At 45.0% G+C, this 23,294-nt stretch overlaps 1 protein-coding gene across 2 annotated transcripts in view; it reads right to left on the bottom strand.

Annotated features, from left to right (window-relative positions):
- Nucleotides 1–23,294, bottom strand: part of wwtr1 (WW domain containing transcription regulator 1) — a 148,596-nt gene that overhangs the window by 5,382 nt on the left and 119,920 nt on the right. The window contains exons 3-4 of one of the 2 annotated variants that reach the window (XM_041183024.1): nt 18,839–18,952; nt 5,097–5,293 (exon numbers count right to left, since the gene is read on the bottom strand). In XM_041183024.1, the coding sequence (XP_041038958.1) occupies nt 5,097–5,293; nt 18,839–18,952 (311 nt within the window). The remainder of the gene's footprint in view (nt 1–5,096; nt 5,294–18,838; nt 18,953–23,294) is intronic. The other variant, XM_041183025.1, reaches the window with a different exon arrangement.

Here is a 23,294-nt window from a genome sequence, read left to right as displayed (position 1 = left end):
TGTGTCACAGGATCTTCTGCATCCATCTCAAAGGGCATGCATATCCTTGGTTTAATGTCTTATCGAAGAGACAAGACCTCTGGCAGTGCAGCATTCTTTCAGTACTGTACTGAAGTGTCAGCCTAATTTATGTGCTCAAGTTCCTGAGTTTGGCTTGAATCCATGACCTCCTAGATTGGAGATAACCGCACTACTGAATGAGTTCAGACGAAACCTTTTGTGGCGTAATATGTCCGATTCATAGCTGACGCCATATTCTGTTCCTATCTGATCTCTGTGCCCGGATTCCAGATATGTGCTCCCATCAGACAAAGTTCTGCACCAGGGCAGCCAAATTATAACAGTTACTTCACAGTCTCTCTAATGGAGCTTCAAAAACGTGTGAACTCATTTCCAATGGTAGCAGTCTCCCCTCACAGTCAGAAATTATTGGGAGGGCCTTTTGTTTTATCTGCTCGAGTGGATGCAACCGACCCCTTGACACTATTCAAAACAAAAAGGGAATTCTCCTGATGTCCCAGCCAACATTCTTCCTTCAACCAAAACTGCCTAAAACAGATTACCTGGTCACTCACTCATTTGCTGTTTGTGTGACCTGGCAATATACAAATTGGCTGTCATGTTTACCTACATAACAAGAGTGACTGCATTTTGATAGTTACTCATTGGGTGAGATTTATACCCATTCAAAACCCACCGACTTATACAAATTAAAATCAGGCCCATTGTTTCGAAAGCACATTGGGACATCCAGAGATTGTGGCCGAGCCCTATATAAAACACAAGTTTTACTTCCTAAGGTAGCGCTATGGAAGATAAGAACCTAACTAATGTGTGTTAGAGGTGACCTCTCTCAAATCAGTGCTCTGATATGTAGGATATCAGGTTAGATACTCTTGGCAGAAGTGAGGAGACAAAAACTCTCTCAAAATTTACAATTTTGGTTTTAAAAGCTCTGACCCAAAATCCGAGTTCCTCCCTAATTTCTCACTGGGTGACAGTTCTATCCACTCAGCTCATAAGTCCCACACTCAGGTGGACTGTTTGAGTTGAACAGACTATTTACCATTGCACCACTTTTAGCAACTAGAAGGAGTGATTAGGGCCACCCAACTCCACTACTCCTCACTCACTATCACAAGGGGTAGTTGAGGCAAATAGATTGGATGCATTTAAGGAGAAGCTAGATAAGCACATGAGGGAGACAGGAACAGAACATTATGCTAATAGGGTTAGATGATGAGGAGTGGGAAGAGGTTTGTGTGAAGCAGAAATGCCATTTGGGTTGAATGGCCTGTTTCTATGCTGTAAATTATTTGTGAAGTGTAATTCTATCAAACTCCCAGGTAATCAGGTTGAGATTAGCCTACAGCCTACTTGCCCCATCTCACAAGAAACCAATGTTTGAATCAAATGTATTTTGATAAACTTGGGCCAAATTCCAGTACACCGGATTTGAAGGCACAAGTTGCTGTGATATGCCATTATTGCTGGAGATAGTTCAGTGGTGAGTGTGCATACTGGAGACACACAGCTGGTGTCTCCATTTTCTGAGCTGTCACTACACCGCAGCCAAGTCCACATTGTACAGAGCCAGCTCTAATAAAGACACTTTTAAAGCATTCATTCCATTCAATTGACATTGGTGATTCACGGACTTGGGAACCATAGCAGGGTATGAATAATAGCGTTGCCACTGGGAGACCAATGGGAAGGAAGATGCCTGAAGTGCTTGTTTGACCTTTGTAACAATTGGCATGTGATTCAATTTTTGTGCCCAGTGCCAATAAGGTGAGGTGAATAAAAATTGCATTTCCTCCTTCTCTATGCCAACAATGGGTCTGAAACTCAGCCTCTGCAGCCACCTACTACATCAATAATAATGTTTTGCTGTTTTCCCAATCCAGACATCCTTATGGCCTCTCTTTGTGAGAAACAGGTTGTCCAGAAATGGGATTAAGACCATCTAAGCGATAGCGCAAAACAGATGATAGCGAATCAGCTGCCTCTTTTACATCTCTCCTGATTTTTATTTCCATTAAAGTCAACACGAATAAAGCTGGAAGATAGAAAATGTACTGCCAATTCGACATCAGACAAACTAAAAATCTACCCCATTTTATTCCGAATCCAGGCTCACTGATGTGATTTGTTTCAACTTCTCTTCAGCTAAGATTGCCTGCTGGTGAAATCTTCATCTTTAAATGGAAGCTTGCTTCCTGCTTTCTCCCCCTCCTCTTGGGAAAGAGTCTAGTTTCCATTAAGAAAATTAGAAATAGGAACAGGAGGAGGCCACATGGCTCCTTGTGCCTCCTCCACCATTCAGTAAGATCATGTCTGGTCTTTGACCTCACCTTTCCCGCACTATCCCCATATCCCTTGATCCCTGAATTTTCCTGTGGCTGTGTCCAAACTCTTCCCGGGGCAGCAAGCCCTTTACCTGTTAACATCCGACTCCCTCCGGAACGCACTTCCGGGCACTTTCTCCCGAGTCGGGTTTGTGGAGCCGAAAACATTCCTGACTCCGCGTTCCCAGCACGGGAGCAAAAATTCAGGCGGGAGCCTCCAAGAATATATTGATCACAGTCTTGAATATACTCAAGGACTGAGCATCCAGAGGGGAAAACAGCCCTCTGAGTGAAGATATTTTTCCTTACCTCAGTCCTAAATATCTGATCCTTTACGACTCCTAGTTCTAGACTCTGCAGCCAGGGAAGGCAGCTGGAGAATATAGGCCCATTCTACTCCATATTCTACATCATCAGTAAGTTCGATCCACACCTCTGTTCAACTAATTTAATTTTAGTAGGGGTTTTTCCTTTTGTTGATTTCTGAGTTACTTGACAAAGAAGCAAAATATCTTTGTCATCAAATAACCAACCGTGCCTGAGTCGTGGGAGGGACCCCTGTTTAAGATCGACTAACAGTAGCGTAGTTACTCTTCCTCTGAAGAAGACACAGGCTGGGCTGAATACAGGAGTCTATGAAGCAAAACATGCACAAGCACGAACACAGCTTACATGCCGATTGCTACTGATCTCCCTTATTATCCCCCACCTGTCAGTCAGCAGGTATATAGTTTCCTATATACTGGCTTAGATCAGGCATGTTTTACATGGTTCACACGCTTTCCTTTATCTGGGGTTAGACTTCTTTCTTTCTGTTTTTTTTTCTCTAATTCAAAATCTGTAGTCTTTTTCTCAACTACTCCTCAGGTTCCCCACCTCCAGCAGTACCAACTAATGGTCAGACAACCAAGTACTGGTCTCCATTGGTGCTGTGTGAGCAAGCTGTGGGTGTTTGACTAGATGAGTAAGTAGTTCCTAACTATATGTGTCAGAAGGCACTGGGATGCTCCTTAGTTGGTGCAAGTGAATGTAAACAAGACAGCAAAGCAGACACACAGACTGAGAGATTGACAGAGGTTCAGGGGAAGGTAGGGAGAGAGGTACAGAATGTGAGATTGACAGAGAAAGCGAGTGCAACAAAACGTGAGAATGACAGGGAGACAGATGTATGAGATGAACTGATGATTTTAATTTCCGCCCAATAATTTATTGGCTGTCAAATTATCCGAGAATAACACTCACACACATATATATATATATATATATATATATATATATATTTGACAAATCTGCTGACTGTCCCTTTAACGCTCTATTATTTGCTTCCTGTGGAGAGACCTAAGGCGAAATCCTCCAGGAAAAACAATCATATTCCTAACAGGATTTATTTTGAAGATAATGTAGCAGAGATCGATAACAGGAAGTGTTTGTTTTGTTTGCCTAGAGATGGTCTCTGTTATTCTTCCTCTCTTCCCCTCCAATTCCTGCAGATCACTTTCAGGAAGGAATTGGGGGATGGTAGGCCCGAGGTGGGGGCTTGGCGGGCATGGTGTGTGGCTGGGTGGAGAAAGGTCAGCTAATCTAATGTAGAAACCTTGAGATTCTGGTTCTCGATCTCTGTGACTAAAAAACCTTGTATCCATGATTTACGGAGTTAAATTCAACCAGGGTTCCTTCTCCTGATCACTACCCACTGATTCCGCATGGAAATACAAATATCTTTCCTTATTCACTCTAGGTGACATGGGCGAGCAAGGCCAGTGTTAATTTCCACCCTAACTCTCTTAGAGAAAGTGGTGGTGAGCTGTCTTCTTAAACTGCTACAGTCCATGTTGGGAAGGTGCTCCCACAGGACTTTAGACAGAGAGATCCAGGATTTTGACCCAGTGATGATGAAGGAATAGTGATATACATCTAAGTCTTGTTGACTTGGTGGGGAACCTGGAAGGTTGTAGTGCCCCCCAAGTACCTACTATCCTTGTCCTTCTAGGTGGTGAGTATTCCAGGTTTGGGATGTGCTGTTGAAAGGTCAGGTGAGTGGAATCTGGAGTCAGGGTTGACAGCGATGTCGCCTTCTTGCAACACCGTCTCTCATCTAGCCCAACATATGTGGAATGCTCTTTGAAAGCCCAGGGAATTGCATGTTTTAGCGCCTGTCACTTGATCCCAATCAGGAGCAGAATCAGGGTTGCTTTCTGTCAAACTGATGATGCTAAGATTAATCATAATTTAACCAAATTCCTCTCTGGCCAGAATCAGCTAGTTTAGCGAAGACAAGTTATTCTCTATATGGCAGAGTTCATTCCTATATGTCGCACTTACCTACCAAACAATTGGAGGAGGCTGGTTTTCATGTGTTTGCAATGACAGACAGTAATCTATTTGCCAAAAAGTTTCAAAAACCAGTCAACAATCGAAACAATCTGATTTCTTCAGAGAATCTGACCACTTGCTTTTATGGGACACCACCAAATTATAGAAGTTAGACAATTAGTGCATTGGCTGATTTACTTTGTTAGTGTTAGGTTACCTTGTTGAACCATGTTGGCATGTTTCAAAGTCAGTCATTATTTTAAATGTCAGTTTATAGCTAAAGAAAAAAACAACCAGTTAAGACACTAACTCTGCAATGCATTTACCAACATCGGCATCAAAGGAAATTTTAAACAGCATCTGGGTGTAATCTTGGAGAGGAGATACCGTGGGAATGGGGGCGGGGGGGGGGGGGGGCGGGTTGGAAATAACTACCTGTCTCATGAGCTCCTGTTGCAGGTGCTTAATCCTCTCTTTCTCCATTTGGATCTGCTGGAGCCGCATCTTCTGCTGATGCTTCTGCTGAACCGTCATGGCACTGGACAGGTTCATCATGGCCATCCGAGAATTCGGCGAGGGCACAACAGGAGGGGGCACTGTGGTGTTTGGCGTCATCTGCTGCTGGTTCATCACTGAGGAGAAAGGAGGAAAACGTTTGAATGCTACAGAGTGTAAAGTGACAATACCACTGCAGTGTAATTGTTGCCTGTAATCCCGCAATGTTGCCCGACCACATATACGTCTGAACCACGTGGCGTCTGGGATATGAGATCAGGTTGAAACTGCCTGTTTAAAATGTCGGACCCTCCCCCCCATCCCCACAGAGTGGCTATATCAGCTCCAACATACTGCAAGAGATTGCCTGCTAAATATTAGAGTTGAGCTTGAATATCAACTAGCCAAGTGATGTTGGTTGAGGGAGGAATGCTGGCCAGAAGATTTGGGAGAATTCCCAGCTCCCCTTCAAATAGTGCCAAAGAGGTTTTAGCATCCAACGGAACAGCCACACAGGCCTCAGTTTAGTGTCACCTCCAAAAGGCTACTCAAAAAGTGGCACTTCAACCCGCCGTTCAGAAGTAAGAGTTCTACCAGCTGAGCCAAGCTGACACCTTAGTGTCATTAGAATGAACAAAGCATATTTTAAGCTATGACCTTTCCTCTGAGCTGCAAGGCACAAAAAATTGAGACTGGAATCATTGCCAAAAGCCTACTAGTGAGTTTTTTAAACAGTCGCCTATGAAGTATCCACACCTCCTAGCCAGCCAGGTGAGTAGCTACAGTGTTACGCAGGCTAATTTGCAAGAACCTTTGGGGCATCGGGATTGCTAAACGAGACAAGGCCAAGGTTTGTCTGATTTGTCTTCTACCACCTTATCAAAGACTTTTCCTCCCATTTCACACCCAATTTTCTCTGACTCTGGACTTGCCTAAAGTCTGTTACATCTCTAACTTTTTCCAATTCTGCTGAAAGTTCATCAGCCCCATGATAACGTGGTTTCTCTCTCCACAGGTACTACCAGACGTGCTCCGTATTTCCGGCATTGTCCGTTTTCATTTCCAATTCTCTGCTTTAGTTTGAGAAAATTGTGAATTAGTATAAAACCATGGTGCTTTACTACATTCTCTACTTGTAAGCTCGTGATACTCAACTTGAGATACCCTCAGTCCCTTCCTTTGACAGCAAGGCCAAGATCCAACAGTGGAGATCCCACACATCGCAATTAAACTCATATCTATCAAAAGAGCATAACGCTACGTGAATAAATTAGACTTCCCTGGATATGGTATTCTGAAGTATGATACCCTTTGAGGAGGGTGCTGCTGAACATTATTTTGTCTGCGTATCTTCTGCATTTTTAAAATTCTTTCATGGGATGCAAGCGTCATGGGCAAGGCCAGAGTTTGTTGCCCATCCCTAATTGTCCTTGAACTGAGTCACTTGCTAAGCCATTTCAGTGGGCACTTAAGAGTTAACCATGTTGCTGTGGGCCTGGAATCACATGTAGACCAGACCAGGTAAGGACAGCAGGTTTCCTTCCCTAAAGGACATTAGTGAACCGGATGGGTTTTGCAACAATTGACAAAGGTTTCATAGTCACCGTTACTGAGATTAACTTTCAATTCCAGATTATTGATTGAATATTTCCACCAGCTGCCATGGTGGGATTTGAATGCTTGTCTCCAGGACAATAGCCTAGGCCTCTGGGTTACTAGCCCAGTGACATTACCCTATACCACCATCTCCCCACAATTCATATTATGGACCCTATCTTCTACTTAGTCGCCGCAAAACAAAATGTCTTAATCCAAGATTGCAGGATGGTATTAATTGGCCAATGTTTCCTTCAACAATCTAAGAGATCTGGACAGGTTCAAACTGGTATAGGTGATCCACTAACAGTGGCAGGAGGTTTAGGATCACGCGTGATCCACGCAGCGGTTGCACAATCTGCATTTGGTCTCCCCAAAGAATCCGAATCTCATTCAGATTTATGGCGATCTTGCAGCACTAAGATTGACCTCAGAGAGTGAAGCTGGCAAGAGAATTTCAGCAAGTTTTGCTGGAATGGGAAATGAGTTCTCTCTGTAAGGTAAGCCTGGCTAAAAACATTTACAGCACAGCACTCCCTCCCCACCACAGTTTCCAGTGTCTTTTGTCCTCTTTACATCAGAGAACTGTAACGTGAGCAGGTGGTGCCTGTCTAAACAACAGGGTCCTTTCACATGCATAAGGGAGACAGAGAAGTAGCCAACTTCAAACTTTGGCAATAGCGCCTAAGACATATAACTCCCATTTTACTGCTTGTGTATTCACTGCACGTAGCCATTAATGTTTCATTGAACTGAAATAACTCCTCTGCTCTTCTTTAACAAAATGCAGCAGGCATTTCATCCACTTGAGAGGGCAGGCTGATCCTCCATTTAATGCATCCGTCCCAAAGACAGTGCCCGTGCTGCGCTGGAGGTGTCTCTTGAGTCAGACTTGAACCTTCTGACACAAGGGGCAGGATTTTCCACTCCTGCTGCAAGTCAACGGGCTTCTGGCTGGGGAGCCGGCTTGCGCCACAGGGCTGGAAAATCTGGGCCAAAGAGTGCCATCAACTGAGTCGCGCCAGACAAGGGCAAAACAAAAATTGCATTTACATAGTGCCTTACATGACTATTAGATGTCCCAGAGCACTTTACAGGCAATAAATTATTTTTGAGCAGTGGTCACTGATGTAATATAGGCAACACGACGGTCAATTTGCACAAACAGCAAAGTGACTACGACCAGTTAGTCCGTCTTTGTGATGTTGGTCGGAGGATAAATGTTGGCCAGGATGCCAGGGGTAACTCCCCTGCCCTTCTTCAAAATAGTGCCATGGGGTCATTTACATCCACCTGAGAGGGCAGATAGGGCCTCGGTTTAATGTCTCATCCGAAAGACAGGACTTGCCCCGCAGAAAGTCCCTAAGTGCAAATTCTGACCCCATCTTCAACATGCAGTCCCATTAAAAGTTGTTTATACTTTATGAAAGACTCATTGCTTTGTCAGTTTGGAATACCCGTCCATCTAAGCAAAACAGGAATTTCTGCTTATGTTTTTATATCACGCAAAGAAATATTTGGACAGCTGGCCCAAAAAAATAAAAGCTTGTCCAAAGAGGTAGATTTTAAAAGAGCGTCTTAAAGAAAGAGCAAGGAGGTAGAGAGATTCGGGGAGGAAATTCCAAGCTTAGGGCCTGAATGGCTGAGGACACGGGTGTCAAGGGTGGTAAAGGGAGTGCAGACAGGATGCAGGGAACCTTGTCGATCGCTGGTGGATATCAGACACCCATGGTTTGTGCCAGCAGGGCAAAACTTCCTGTGGCTCGTGTACAGCCCGAATATTGGGTCCACTTACTCCCAATTCTTCTGAATAAATAAGCAGCACATACCTGAGGACAGCAAAGACGGATACAGCCAAGATTCCAATCGGGACACCGAGTCAATTTAACAAATTGACACTTGCGCAGGAAGGAAACAGAAACACCACAGTTCATTTTCTTGTTTGCAAACAGGCCGCAGGATCACGGGCACAGTGATCAGTAGGAACATGACCTCATGTACAAATGGTTTGAATGTATTCTCGATGTACATAGAGAGAGCTTACAGGTAATTATACAGGTTTTCTCCTTCCCACCACCCCTGCACACTGGCCTCACAATATTGAAATGAACTCCAGGTGCGCTGCCAAGTAAAAAGCTCTCTCATGAAGCACGGTGGTTCTTCAATATTGCTGAAAAGGGAGACATGTTGCTGAAGCTTTTCGTCTTGCACTCATCAGGAAAAATACAAGAAGGACAAATTTCAAATGATCACCACAATTCATACTACAGGAGAAAAGAGCGCTGATTGGTGGCAAGTCGCGTCTGATTAAATGAGCCATTGCATGAAGAAAGCAAGGGTGTGATCATTTGAAATTTGGCATTCGTGCATTTGTCCTGATGAGTACAAGATGAAAAGTTTCAGCAACATGTCTCTATTCACAACAATACTGAAGTTCTGTACCACCAAGCACAAATGATTCTTGTCAAACAGGAAGGTCTCCACTCTGTTCTGAGTGGGCCCGTGCTCTGCACTTCCCCAGCACTGAGTAAACAGGGAAACAGATGAAGGCTTTCATCCCCCCAGAGTGCGTTTCCCCCCTTTCCCCCCCACCACAGTCATCAGTCCTCATCCCCCGATAGAGCGAATGCACACCTGTCAGCGGTGCTCAGGATGTCAAGAAAAACTGGACATCGCCACTCCATTTAACCTGCAGGCTCAGTGTCCTGCTCCAGAGGTCAAAGTTAACGTGAGAACATAATTTTTTTTTCTACTTCTTGGAGTCGTTTCAAGGAGTTGCTTTTGTCCCCTCAGGGAAATGTTAAGACAGATGTGCAGGAGTGAACCAGACTGTGTCTGTCAGGGATATTCCGACAATTTGTGTGACACAATAATGTGCAGTTTTATCATGCCTTTAACATAGTATCAAGCCCCAGGTGCTTCAGAGGAACATTATCGGGCAAATCTGACATCAAGTCATGTAAGGAGATGTTAGAACAGGTGGCCAAATGATTGTTTTTTTAAGTCTCAAGTTTTTTTATAGAGCATCATTTTTTTTAAATTCATTCACAGGATGTGGGCTTCTCTGGCTGGGCCAGAATTCATTGCCCATCCCTTGTGGCCCTTGAGAAGGTGGTGGTGGGCTGCCTTAAAGGAGGAAAGGGGGACCCAAGAAATGGAGAGGTTTTGGGAGGGAATTCCAGAGTTCAGGGCCTAGACAACTGAAGGCATGGCCCGCCAATGGTAGAGCAATTGAAATTGGGGATGTACCAGAGGCCAGGTCTGGAGATGTGCAGATGTCTCAGAAGTTTGCAGGGCTAAAGGAGATTACAGAAGTAGTGAGGGGTGAGCTGCAACAACATAATTGGGGAGAGTTATATCTTTTCATGTATCTTTCCCAAGTGCTCCCTGGAATGAAACTTAGTTATTTTAAAGACACAAACACGTCACGATAAGAGACCTTAGTACTCGAGGACTCAATCTTTCCCACGTCAGGCATCCAGTGTCAGCATCAAGCATTGCCAGGCTTGGTCTGGAGCAGCTCATTAATAAGGCAAAGCTCCCTGAGACCCTTCTGTGCCTTCACTCCAAGCTAATGGTCTTTTTATATTTCAGGCCCCTGTCTCTTCTACAGCTCAGTGATTCACCTCACGCACCATCCTCCCAATATGTATCACACTCGCCAATGCTAATCAAGCATTGGTGTCCCTGATGGGAGTAAATGTACTATCACAATTACACCACAGGATCTCCTCTTATACTCAATATTATATCCAAAGTTGCCAAACCTCCATGGATGCCCTGGAGCTTCCAGGAATTAAAGATTAATTGTAAAGCCAGCTCCTTCAAAGAGCCAGCACAGACACAATGGGCTGAATGGCTTCTTTCTGTGCTGCTGCACTCTATAGTGTGATGGTTTTTAAATGCCCTCAGCAAGGTTGGACCATTGGTAGAACGATCACTGCATTCACCTTACACATGGGTCATTACCTCCACATAGGCTTTGTTTTGAGGCCACTTAGCAAGCTTGTTTTAAAGTTGATTTTTCTCACCACAGACAGGTATAATTTCAGCTGAATCGGGGTAGGGGTGGTGGGTGGGCGGCAGTTTGGAGTTGATAAGCTGGATATTAAAAATGTAAAGTATAAGAATACAGGGAGGGCCATTGTGTTATGCCACACTGGAACGCACATGCTCCAGGCTTCCTCTTAATACAGAGAAAGGACCTGAAATTCTCTCGCGTGATTGGAGGCAAAGGGAAGAATGAACAAGACTGGCAGACTCCACATGACCAACGCTATCAGATAATACCAGCCTCCTCAGGCACTTCAAAATATCAAGTCATTTCTAGAGACCATAGATACTTTCTATAAACAAATGATTGTGCATGCTTTCTGAAAAAATGGTTGCTGTTTTTTGGCTCCCCATCATCACTGCTTACCCATAAATATTTATTTTTAAAAATCACCAGTACGTATCAGACTCTCTGGTAAAGTGCTGCAGAGTATTTCAGATGATCAAAGGAATTGATAGGGTAGGGAAGAGAGGTATGATTTCCTCTGGTGGGGAATCTAGAACAAAGGGGCATGGCCTTAAAGTTAGAGCTGGACTGTTCAGGAGGTGATATCAGAAAGCACTACTTCACACACAGGCTAGTGCAAATTGGGAAAACTCTCTCCCTCAAAAAGCTGTTGAGGCTGGGAGTCAATTGAAAATTTCAAAACTGTTAGGCAAGGTATTATGGGTTATAGAACCAAGGTGGGTAGATGGACAAAATACAGATCAGCTGCATTCCAACTGAGTGGTGGAACAGGCTCAAAGGGCTGAATAACCTACTCCTGTTCCGACAACAAAGGAAAAAATTGCATATGTTTCATTCAGCGTCTTACTTTTATTATACTCAATTGCCTTAAACATATTCATCAGACCAATCATTTGGGCAAGTTATAGCCTTGCAGCTCAATCATCACAGGGATTTATGGAGCCACAGTGGTATGAGATTTTTAACGTTTAATGTCTCTTTCTTTTCTAAATACATGTTGCTGCATAATGATGTGATGGGAAGTGCAATCGCAAACAAGGAGCACCACAGATCTGCAGCATCATACAAAGAGGCTCTCATCACTGAGTGAGCAATCAGTGTCATGGACCTCCCTGCTAGAGCTGTGGTTCAATGGGTAGCAGTATCAGAAAACTATGGATTCAAACCCCATTCCAAAGACTTCAGCACATAATCTTGGCTGATCTCCAGTGCAGAACAATGGGCTGCACTGTCACGAATGCCGTCTTTTGGCTGAAACATTAAACCGAGGTCCTGTCAGTCCTCTCAGGTGGACATAAAAGATCCCACAGCACTATTCAAGAAAGTGCAGGCTAGTTCTCCCTGCTGCCTTGGCCAACATTTATCCCTGAACTAGCATCGCTAAAACAGGTTACCTGGTCATTAACATGTTGCTGTTCGAGAGACCTTGCTTCAAACATCCCCTGCACTACAACAAAGGCTACGCTCCATCGCTGTATAGTGCAGGAGTCTAGAACAAAGAGGTATAACCTCAAAATTAGAGCCAGGTCATTCAGGGGTGATGTCAAGAAGCACTTCTTCACACAAACAGCAGTGAAAATTTGGGACTCTCTCCCCAAAAAGGTTGTTGCGGCTGGGGGTCAATTGAAAGATTCAAAACTGAGGTTGGTAGATTTTTGATCAGCAAGGGCAGATGGATAGAGTTCAGCCATGACATTATTGAATAGTGGAACACTGAACACTCGAGATGTTGAATGGCTCACTCTTGTTCATGCGTAGGAGACCAATAACGAAATATGTCTATAAAACAAAATTAGCTCATAATTTGTTAAACTTTTCCACCTTATGAAATCCTGCAAGGAACCTGAAGAAAGTATTTGGATTTAACACAGAAAGAAACAAAATCTTTGTCGCAAGCATCCCTGATGTGGCTGTTATGGGAGAGCAAATGGGATAAGCAGGCATTATACAATAAACTTTGCTTCAGTCGCAAGAGGCCAAGGATGCCACTCTCCCCCACAACCCCAGGCCACGTTCACAAGTACAGGAGGTGATGTTTCGGGTGCCTCACTGCTATCTGAGCTCACTGCGTTGAGGGATTATTGCCTCCAGGGGCAGCCAACATCAGGTGTTGTGCACTAACTCTCTGATCAAAAACACATGCTTGGCACTGGCTCCCAGCACTTTTCTTACTTAGTCAAGACATCCAGGAGTTAGTCTGCTAGCTCTGCCAACAATGAACTTCTTGTTTCAGTAAGTCGCGAGGGAGAGGAAAAAAATGCAACTCACGAGAAGATCAGAGGCATCCTAGATTTAACTGTGTGCACCTTTCGCTCCAATAACCTGTGAAGCGCTAGCAAGGACGATTCACCAAAGGTAAATCCCCTACTTTTAGTTTGGCCATGAGGTTGGATATACAGTAATTGGGCTTTCAGCAAGTGGTTTGTTTGTCCAATTGTTCCTCCCCTTTTTTCCCCACTTTTTGTAGCTTTCTTTTTGAAAGGACCCAATTGTTTTTTTTCCCCGACAGATCAGCCTCATATGATAATGTCCCAGACACCACCATCCCATTCCCTGGGTATGTCCTGTCCCAGCGGCAGGACAAAGCCAACAGTGGTGGCAGCACAGTGGTATACAGTTGGGAGGGAATTGCCCTGGGGGTACGCAACTTCGACTCCGGACCCCGTGAAGTCTCATGGCACCGGGTAAAACATGGGCAAGGAAACCTGCTGATTACCACGTACCGCCCTCCCTTGGCTGATGAGTCAGTGCTGCTCCATGTTGAACACCACCTTGAGGAATCAGTGAGGGTGACAAGGGCGCAGAATGTACTCTGGGTGGGGGACTTCAATTTCCATCACCTAGGGTGGTTCAGTAGCACCATTACTGACCGAGCCCTAAAGGACATGGCTGTTAGACTGGGTCTTTGGCAGGTGGTGAGGGAAACAACAAAAGGGGAAAGCATACTTGACTGAGTCCTCACCAATCTGCCTGCTGCAGATGCTTCTGTCCATGAGAGTATCAGTAGGAGTGACCACTGCACAGTCCTTGTGGAGACGAAGCCCTGTCTTCACATTGAGGATACCCCCTATCGTGTTTTGGGGCACTACCACCGTGCCAAATGGGATAGATTTTGAACAGATCTAGGAACTCATGATTGGGCATCCATGAGGTGCTGTGGGCCAGCAGCAGCAGAATTGTACTCGAACACAATCTGTAACCTCATGGCCCAGCATATCCCCCACTCTCCCATTACCATCAAGTCAGAGGATCAACGCAGGTTCAATGAAGAGTGCAGGAGGGCATGCCAGGAGCAGCACCAGGCATAACTAAAAATGAGGTGTCAACCTGGTGAAGCTATAACACAGGACTACTTGCGTGTCAAACAGCATAAACAGCAAGTGATAGACAGAGTTAAGCGATCCCACAACCAACCGATCATTGCTAAGCTCTGCCGCATCCAGTCATGAACATGGTGGACAATTAAGCAACTCACTGGAGGAGGAGGCGGCTCCACAAATATCCCCATCCTCAATGATGAGGGAGCCCAACAATTCAGTGCAAAAGATAAGGCTGAAGTATTTGCAACAGTCTTCAGCCAGCAGTGCCGAACCATCTCGGCCTCCTCTAGAGGTCCCCAGCATCAGAGTCTTCAGCCAATTCAATTCACTCCACATGAAATCAAGAAATGGCTGAAGGCGCTGGATAGTGCAAAGGCCATGGGCCCTGATAATATTCCAGCAAGAGTGCTGGAGACTTGTGCTCCAGAACTTGCCATGCCCCTAACCAAGCTGTTCCAGTACAGCATCCAACAATGGCATCTACCCAGCTATGTGGAAAATTGCACAGCTATGTCCTATACACAAAAAGCAGGGCAAATCCAACCTGGCCAATTACCATCCCATCAGTCCATTCTCGATCATCAGTAAAGTAATGGAAGTGGTCAGCAGCAGTGCTATCATGTGGCACTTGCTTAGCAATAACCTGCTCACTGATGCCCATTTTGGGTTCCGCCAGGGCCACAGCTCCTGACCTCATTAAAGCCTTGGTTCAAACACGGACAAAAGAGCTGAACTCCCGAGGTGAGGTGACAGTGACTGCCCTTGATTCAAGGATGCATTTAATTGAATGCGTCGTCAAGGAGCCTTAACAAAACTGGAGTCAATGGGAATCAGGCGGTAGATGGTACACACTTGACTCTACTATGACTCTACTGGTTGGAGTCATACCTAACACAAAGGAAAATATTTGTGGTTGTTGGAAGTCAACCATGTCAGCTCCAGGACATCACTGCAGGAGTTCCTCAGGGTATATCCTCGGCCCAAACACCTTCAGCTTCATCAATGACCTTCCTTCCATCATAAGGTCAGAAGTTGGGATGTTCACTGATGATTCCACAATGTTCAGCACTATTTGTGACTCCTCATACTGAAATAGTGCATGTCCAAATGCAGCAAGACCTGGACAATATCCAGGCTTGGGCTGACAAGTGGCAAATAACATTCACACCACACAATTGCCAGGCAATGACCATCTCCAACAAGAGAGAATCTAACCACTGCCCCTTGACATTCAATGGCATTACCATCGCTGAATCCCCCACTATCAATATCCTGGGGGTTACCATTGACCAGAAACTGAACTGGACGAGCTATATAAATACTGTGGCTACAAGAGCTGATCAGAGACTAGGAATCGTGTGACGAGTAGCTCACCTCCTGACTCCGCAAAGCCTGTCCACCATCTACAAGGCGCAAGTCAGGACTGTGATGGAATACTCCCCACTTGCCTGGATGAGTTCAGCTCCCACAACACTCAAGGAGCTTGACACTGCCCAGGACAAAGCAGCCCACTTGACTGGTACTACATTCACAAATATACACTTCCTCCACCACTGGCGCACAGTAACAGCAGTGTGTACCATCTACAAGATGAACTGCAGGAATTCACCAAGGCTCCCTAGACAGCACCTTCCAAACCCATGACCACTACCATCTAGGAGGACAAGGATAGCAGATAGATGGGAACACCACCACCAACTGGAAGTTCCCCTCCTAGTCACTCACCAACCTGACTTGGAAATATATCCCTGTTCCTTCACTGTCACTGGGTCAAAATCCTGGAACTCCCTTCCTAACAGCACTGTGGATGTACCAACACCACATGGACTGCAGCAGTTCAGGAAGGCAGCTCACCACCACCTTCTCAAGGGCAACTAGGGATGGACAATAAATGCTGGCCCAGCCAGCGAAGCCCACATCCCGTGAATGAATAAAAAAAATTGAATTTGGCTGCCACTTGTTGAGGGTCATTCCATGCCCATTAACCTTGTGAAATCTGCTGCTAATACGCAGTTATCCTCACTCAGTCCCCACCCAGGTTCAAAACCTGAGGAAAGGTTGCTGGGCTGGAAACTAAATATTTGGTCAATTTCTGGTAAATATTTAATTCTGCACTAAGTTATCCTCATATTGTAATCGACTTAATTAAACATGTCTATCTTTGAGAAATCTGCTTTTATAAAAAGAGACCAGTATGTAACTCAGTTTAAGAAGTCCTGCAATACCCTGGTGTTCACATCCCCAGCTCAATGTTACCTCACTTTAACCTGAGCTCCAGGTAACAGAACATGACCCAGTTTATCCTGATAGTGATTTCAGTAAGGAGTGCCAGGTCACAAGGAGCTATCTGTAACTCAGTTGTAACACTCTTGCTTCTGAATCAGAATGTTGCGTGCTCAAGTTCCACTCCAGGACTTGAGCACAAAAATCAAATCTGCACTTCACTGCAGTAATGAGGGAGTGCGGCAGTGTCAGAAGTGCCGTCTTTCCGGAGAGATGTTAAGCCGAGGCCTTGTATGTTAGATCTTGCCACTGCACTATTGCACTGCTGAGCAGGGGAGCTAGCCCTGGTGTCCTGAGAAACATTTATCCTCACCAAAAGAACAGGTCCTCTGGTCATTTTCACATTGCTTGTTAGTGGGATCTTGCTGTGCACAAATTGGCTGACTTGTTTCCTACATTACAGCAGTGACAACACTTCAGAAATACCTCATTGGTTGTCAAGTGCTTCAGGGTGTCTGGTCGTGGTGAAAGGTGCTATATAAGTCCATGTCTTTCACACATGTGGAGCTCCATTAACTATTTTCAGTGCACTTGGGTGAAACAAGATCAGGCAGATTGCTAGATTCATATAACTCAGCTACTGGAAAATAGAGCAAGTGATGTCCAGGAGAAAACAAATGTACTTTCCTATCATGGGTATGTTGCTCAGATGTGGATTTTCACTGGATACCAGGTAGATGGAACTATTCCAAATGTGCTAAACAACTAACGAACACCATCTCATGGAAAATAATGTATCAAGAGGCTAAAGGAATGGAACAATACCAATGGACGAGATGTATAAAATCCTGTATCAGAGAGTACCAAGTGCATTGAGTTAGACCAATGGGCTAGAAGGTTGATTCCTGTACAAGTAAACATCAAATGCACAGAACTAGCTTAATGCACCCTGTACCAGACAGCACCACATACACATAGCAGTACTAATGGACTATAAAAGAAGTAGATTAGGGTAAAGCATGGGGATAATTTTCACTGAGGGTGATAGCATAACACGAGCGATATCAATTAAGTCACCCATCATATGATTTTTTGTGTGGAACATTTTACCCAGGTGCAACACAATGAAGACCATTTGCATTTATATAGCTCCCATGGTGTATCAGACAAGAACTGACACAGAATCAAAGAAGGAGCTGTTAGGTCAGATGACCAAAAGCTTGGTTAAAGAGCTAGGTTTTAAGAAGCATCTTAAAGGAGGGTGTGGAGGGCAGAGTGATTTGAAGGGAAGATTTCAGGGCTTAGGGCCTAGATGGCTGAACCATGGTTGATAATAGAGGGGTGAAGAGGCCAGAGTTGGAGGAGCACAAAGTTCTTGGAGGGTCGTAAGTCTGGAGGAGATTACATAGACAGGGAGGGACAAGCCATGGAAGGGTAGGAACATGAGGATGAGATGTTTAAAACTGAGGCAATGAAGGACAGAAAGCTGAGCTGAGTTTCTGATTTATTCCTTCCTTGGGAGGTAGCTGGTATTCAGAATATCTGCTGTCAGGCTGGTCTCTGACCACTGATTTGAAAGAATTAGACACAAGGTATGGAATGAGGCACCCTATTAAATAGGTAAAAGTCTGCTCACACAGCATTGAGAATTTGGTGGACAGGCTGTAGAAAATCTTTTCAAGAGTCATTCCAATAATTTTATTGCAACATCAGTCACATCCTTGCGTGTGCGCCATCAGACCCGAAATCTGACTAAGGCACCTGCAAGATGCTTTACCAGATCTCAATGGGCTTTTAAAACATTCTCAACAACATATAAAGAATATGTGGCTCATTCCAAACTTCTAAGACTCCCGGCTAGCACAGAGCAATAAATAATTGAAATTTGCAGGTAGTATTTTTGCTCACACAGGTAGGATCTGATCAACAGTGACATTTGAAATTAAACCACAGCAAGGGAAATGTAGTAGCATTTATTGAAGGGGTCTAAATAGCATGGGTGTACACCAGGGGATTGGCCTGTCACCTTGGAGACTTGGGTTCAGATCCAGGTCTGATGGGATGAAAGATGGTCATTGCTCCAAAGAGCCCAGAAGTGAAGGGCAATTTGCTATTCGTCAGTTCAAATCCCAGTGGACACAAGCCCCTGCCACACAACTGACTGGAATTCAGCTCAAATTTTAACAAAGCCACCTTTGAGAACCCATGGAGTACAGAGAGTAGGACAAATGCTGGTGTGGGCAAAAGACACTCCTCCGAGGTTAAGAGGTATTGTCAGGGGTGCTAATGCAGATTAAGTTCTACATCACCTTTGACCCAAGCCATGGCCAACCTGCATTACTGGTTGCAGTGGCTGGCCATCCAGATAAAGAACGGCTCCCTTTCTTTCCCCTGGAACAGTCAGTCATCTCTCACCAAGAACGTAAATGGTTCAAGTTCCTGGCGAAGCTATGGGACACATTGTGTGTCCGAATGTACAGGAATGTGAAATGGGGTCAGCTAGTAGTTTTATTGGTTCTTACTGCTGCGTTGATCCAATCTTGGGTCGAGCCAGGAAGTTGTCTTGGTTTTGTGGTTGGTGAAGTAAATTTCTCCCTCAGGTGTCACTGCTTGTTCCCACCCTTCAGGCATTGGCCCTGTTTAAACGGAAACACCACGAGAATCACCCATGAGACTTCTTCTAGTTTTGAGAAATTTGTGCAAAACAACTACTGACAGTGGAAACCTTAACCAGCAAATCTGATCATCATCAGGAATGAAATTTCTCCTTCCCACCAACGAGCGATGGCAGTGAGTACATCTGTAGGCTGCCTAATCACAGCAAAGTCCGGAAAGGCTGCTTCTACAGGTCAACATTAGTTGCATTATTTTATTTCTGAAGTGACCTCTCAAAGGCCAAGGGCTGAAAATTTTAGGGGGTAGAAGTTCCTTCAGGCCCATTTCCAAGGCTGAAATGGGCACCGTGCACAGAATGTATAGGCCCAAGAATGGGCCAAAGTCAGGCCTCGGGCCTCTTTCGTATTATTTGGGAAGGCTGGCCCCCACCCACTGTCGGCCGCCACAGGCAGCTCATCCATTTGAAGAGGATGCAAGTCGAGCTCTTTGTCTTGCCACATGGGCTGAAACGAAGTCCCAGGAGGCGGATTTGAACAAAGGAGCAGGACACACGCAGGAAGGCAGCTAGGCCCTGCTTTACATATGCAGATTGGGAATTTTAGTCAGACGGATGAGCAAGGGAGCAGCTTCCCTATCAGGTCAAACATGCTGGGAGGTGAAACATGGACCAGAAAAGGCCCAGCAAGGTAAATTTTTATTTAATTTCCTTATTTGGGCCAGCAGGAGGCTGGCAGCCTTGTTCTGCGCGCTCCATACGATCTGTCCAATTCTGGCCTAATGCACACCCCTAATTTTCATTATTCTACCATTGACAGCCACAACTTCAGCTGCCTCAGTCCCAAGCTCTGGAATTGCCTTCCTAAACCTTCCTGTCTCTCTACCTCTCTTTCCTTCTTTAAGGTGCTCCTCAAAAACTACGTCTTTGACCAAATACAGTCTACTTATCTGGCTCAGCATCAAATGCCCCTGTGAAGCTCCTTGGAATCTTTTATTACCTGCTAAAGGCGCTATATAAATGAAAGCTGTTGGCGTACTACTTTGGGAACGTGTGTGAAGTGAGACTTTATCCTGACCTTGCCCTGCAAGTATGAATCATTTTAATTTACTGAGGTACCGGAACAGACACACCCTTAGTAGCTTTTACTGGGGCCTGAGCCTGATTATACAATTGCTAACCGAGAGTCTCACACTGTAACTTCCAAGCTGCCATTCATTCATATCGGACTTCTTTTTTCCTTCTGAATGCTATTCTATTTCAGGACTGGTTAAACAAACTTTTCTACTTCTCCAGAGTTGACAGAACTGTTGGGAAATTGTACTTTGTAACCCTTTATATGCCTACGATCAGTGTAGCACTTTTATCTGGATGCCTTATCCTATCTGCAGAGACAAACACAAGGGAGCCAAAGGATTTGTGCACAACCAGTGAGCTCACTGAGTGAGGAAGGGGGTTGATCATGAAGATGCGCGGAGTTTTGTAAAATAAAAGAGGATCAGGGCCAGAAGAGACACTGGTGCTTTTACATTTACTTACAGTAAGGGGAGGAGTGCTCATCCTGACCCCAGCTGGAAATCTTGGTACCCCTCCAACCCCCCCACCCCCACCCATTGCCCCAAGGCTGCTCTCCACCTCCCCTGACCAGAGTCAGTCCTGCACAACCTCCCCCAGCCCCTGCCACATCCCAACACTCAATGCGAATGCTCCAATTGTGTATGGAACATTATCAGTTTGTTCCCGCTGGTTGTAAATTATTATTTCATCAGCAAGGGAATTGTTCCCTCAGGTCCCTGATGGCAGCACCCAAATGCCCCCCCCACCGGTCCTGCGGAGTTGGAGGGGCTCGAAGGCAGGACCAGGGAAAATTTCAGAGATGTAAGCGTTAGGTTAGCAGGCCAACGCATTCCCACCTCTGAGCGATCTTCCCAGAGGTGAGTCACCACTGGCACTGCCCAGCAACAGCAGGTAGCCAACCTGCTTAATTAACTGTTCATTTACAGGTCAATTCTGAATCTTCCTCCACTGAGGGCCAAAGCAGGGCAGGTGTCTGGAGATGGCTTCTGAGCAGCTGGCTTGGGGCGAGGCCTGCTTATCCCTCCTAATAACTCAAATTCCTGGTACGTCTTTCCTGAAGTATGGTGCCCATACAAAATTGTCCACAGTCCTCCAGCCAAGGCCTAAGCAGTAATTTCTAATATTCTAATCACTCATTCAGTTTCAAATCTATAGCCCATCTCCTTTCACCCCATGAAAAAATGGGTGGAGATCTATGGAAGTAATCATCCCCAGTCTTCACTTGCAGCAGAATGTAAGCAAAGCAAAATGACTCACTGAGCACACTACACAAATTCATTCCTTCCTTTTCATTGGGAGGCCTGGGAAGGCTTTGGGTTCAGTGGTACCCTAATACAACTATTCCACCCCTGTCCAAGCTTCCAGTCCTACTGCTTATTGATAATAGAGGCCACAGAGGCCTTGTAATAATTGGCAGTACTTTTGATTCTGCTCTATAGCTACTTGACCTGCTCCCCAGGAACACATGGATCACCGTTCTCACCGTCTTCAGCAAGAACTCAAAAACCACTCTCCGACCTCCCCCACGATGAAGAATAAATCAACCAGGTATTGACAGGATATTTACACATCCAACAGTCCTCTCAATTGCTCAACTCTCTTGCCGCTCCCTATCTCTGAAATCTCTAGCTCCACAAACCTTTGAGAGATCTGCACTCATCCAAACCTAGCCTCTTGCTCATTCTCAATCTTAATTGCTCCACTATTGGCAGCTGCCTAAGCTCTGGAATTCCCTCCCTAAGGCTCTTCACATTTCTAGCTTTCTCTACCCTCCTCTGAACAAGCTTTTGGTCATCCCTTTTAACATCTCCCTATGTGGCTTGCTGTCAACTTTTGTCTCATCATATTCCTATGAGATGCCTTGGGACGTGTCACTACCCCAACTGCTGCAGTTGCTATGTGCAATCCCCAATGAGGATATCGATCAAAGGCCAATATGGAGTCACAGATCAGGAATTTCATTGAATGGTGGAATAGGCTTGAGATGCTAATATTCCAATGTTCCGACAGGATGTATCTGGAGCAGGGTAAAAAGCAGTGATTGGGATCCTCTCCATGAGCTTCAGCCCTATATCACAACACCCATGCTATGGTAGAGATAATTGGTTTTGTTTCCTTTACATCTCAGCAGTAAGACCACAGCCCCTGTTTATAGATGCCAGGAAGGGTTGCAAACCCTCCAGGATTGTCCTGGAGTCTCCAGGGATTGAACAGTAATCTGGACAGTGCGGTAAGCAACCCAGAAGAAAAAGCACAGGGGCATTAGGAAAAAAACTAATGCACACGTTTCTTTGAATGTTCTTATCTATTCGTTGTAAAGATATAGGGAGATGGGAAAAAGGCCATTTTGACTGGGTGTGACTGTTGAAGACGAGGTCATGTGATGCAAGAATACACGCAATCAGAGTTGGCAACGCCAAAGGCAAGGCAGCTCCACTAATCTGGTTACATGGAATATCCTTTAATTGCTCACAACATTGATACAACTGCCGCTCAAGATATAATTGTATTTCACTGCATACCAGAGTGTAACGAGAATGTCTCATCCATATACTTTGAAAGTAGTAATCATAATAGTTAAAGGCATGAAATTTTTTTGAATGGTTTTCATTCTGGAAGCAAAATACAACCAATCCATCTGTTTAATTGGGGACTTTCTCAACAATCATGATTGCCACTACTAAAAGCGACCTGGTCCTGACGGCCCTAAATCAGGCGCCCTGCTGGGAATCAGTTCCAGACCTCTGCGCTCGAGCTCACTTTAGTAACAATAATTTTAATTGGAAAAATAAATTATGGGTTATTTATTGCCTGTCGCAAGGGCATCTCCACGGTTGCAGGCATAGGCAGCTCTCTGTGACCTTCAAAGCTACATCAGAAATCATTTGTTTTTAGCAATTCTGGTTGGGGGATAAATATTGTTCAGGACACCAGATATATCTTCCCCACTCTCCTGCAAAATAATGTCTTGGGATCTTTCAACACCCACCTTAGAGGGTGGGCCGGGCCTCAAATTAATTTTGCATTCAAAGGGCAGTGCAGCATCTGCCTGGATTACGTGATCAAACAGGGACTTGATGTGCAACATTTGCAATTGAACCAATCAATCAAGATTCACTTTAACATCACGTATGAGACAACACCAACCTAGGTGGTGAACAACTGGTCTCCTTGATGAAGAGTTATCCATCCGACCAATGGGAAAATCCATCATCATCATCATCACCCAGTGTAGGATTTGAACCCTCAGCCTTCTGATTGCAAGGAAAAGGTGCTACCGACGGAGCTAC

Source organism: Carcharodon carcharias, chromosome 2, assembly GCF_017639515.1.
Source record: "Carcharodon carcharias isolate sCarCar2 chromosome 2, sCarCar2.pri, whole genome shotgun sequence".
NCBI classification, from domain to species: Eukaryota; Metazoa; Chordata; class Chondrichthyes; order Lamniformes; family Lamnidae; genus Carcharodon; species Carcharodon carcharias.
The sequence above is the reverse complement of the archived record's forward strand: the minus strand, read 5'-3'. Positions and strand labels throughout refer to the sequence as shown.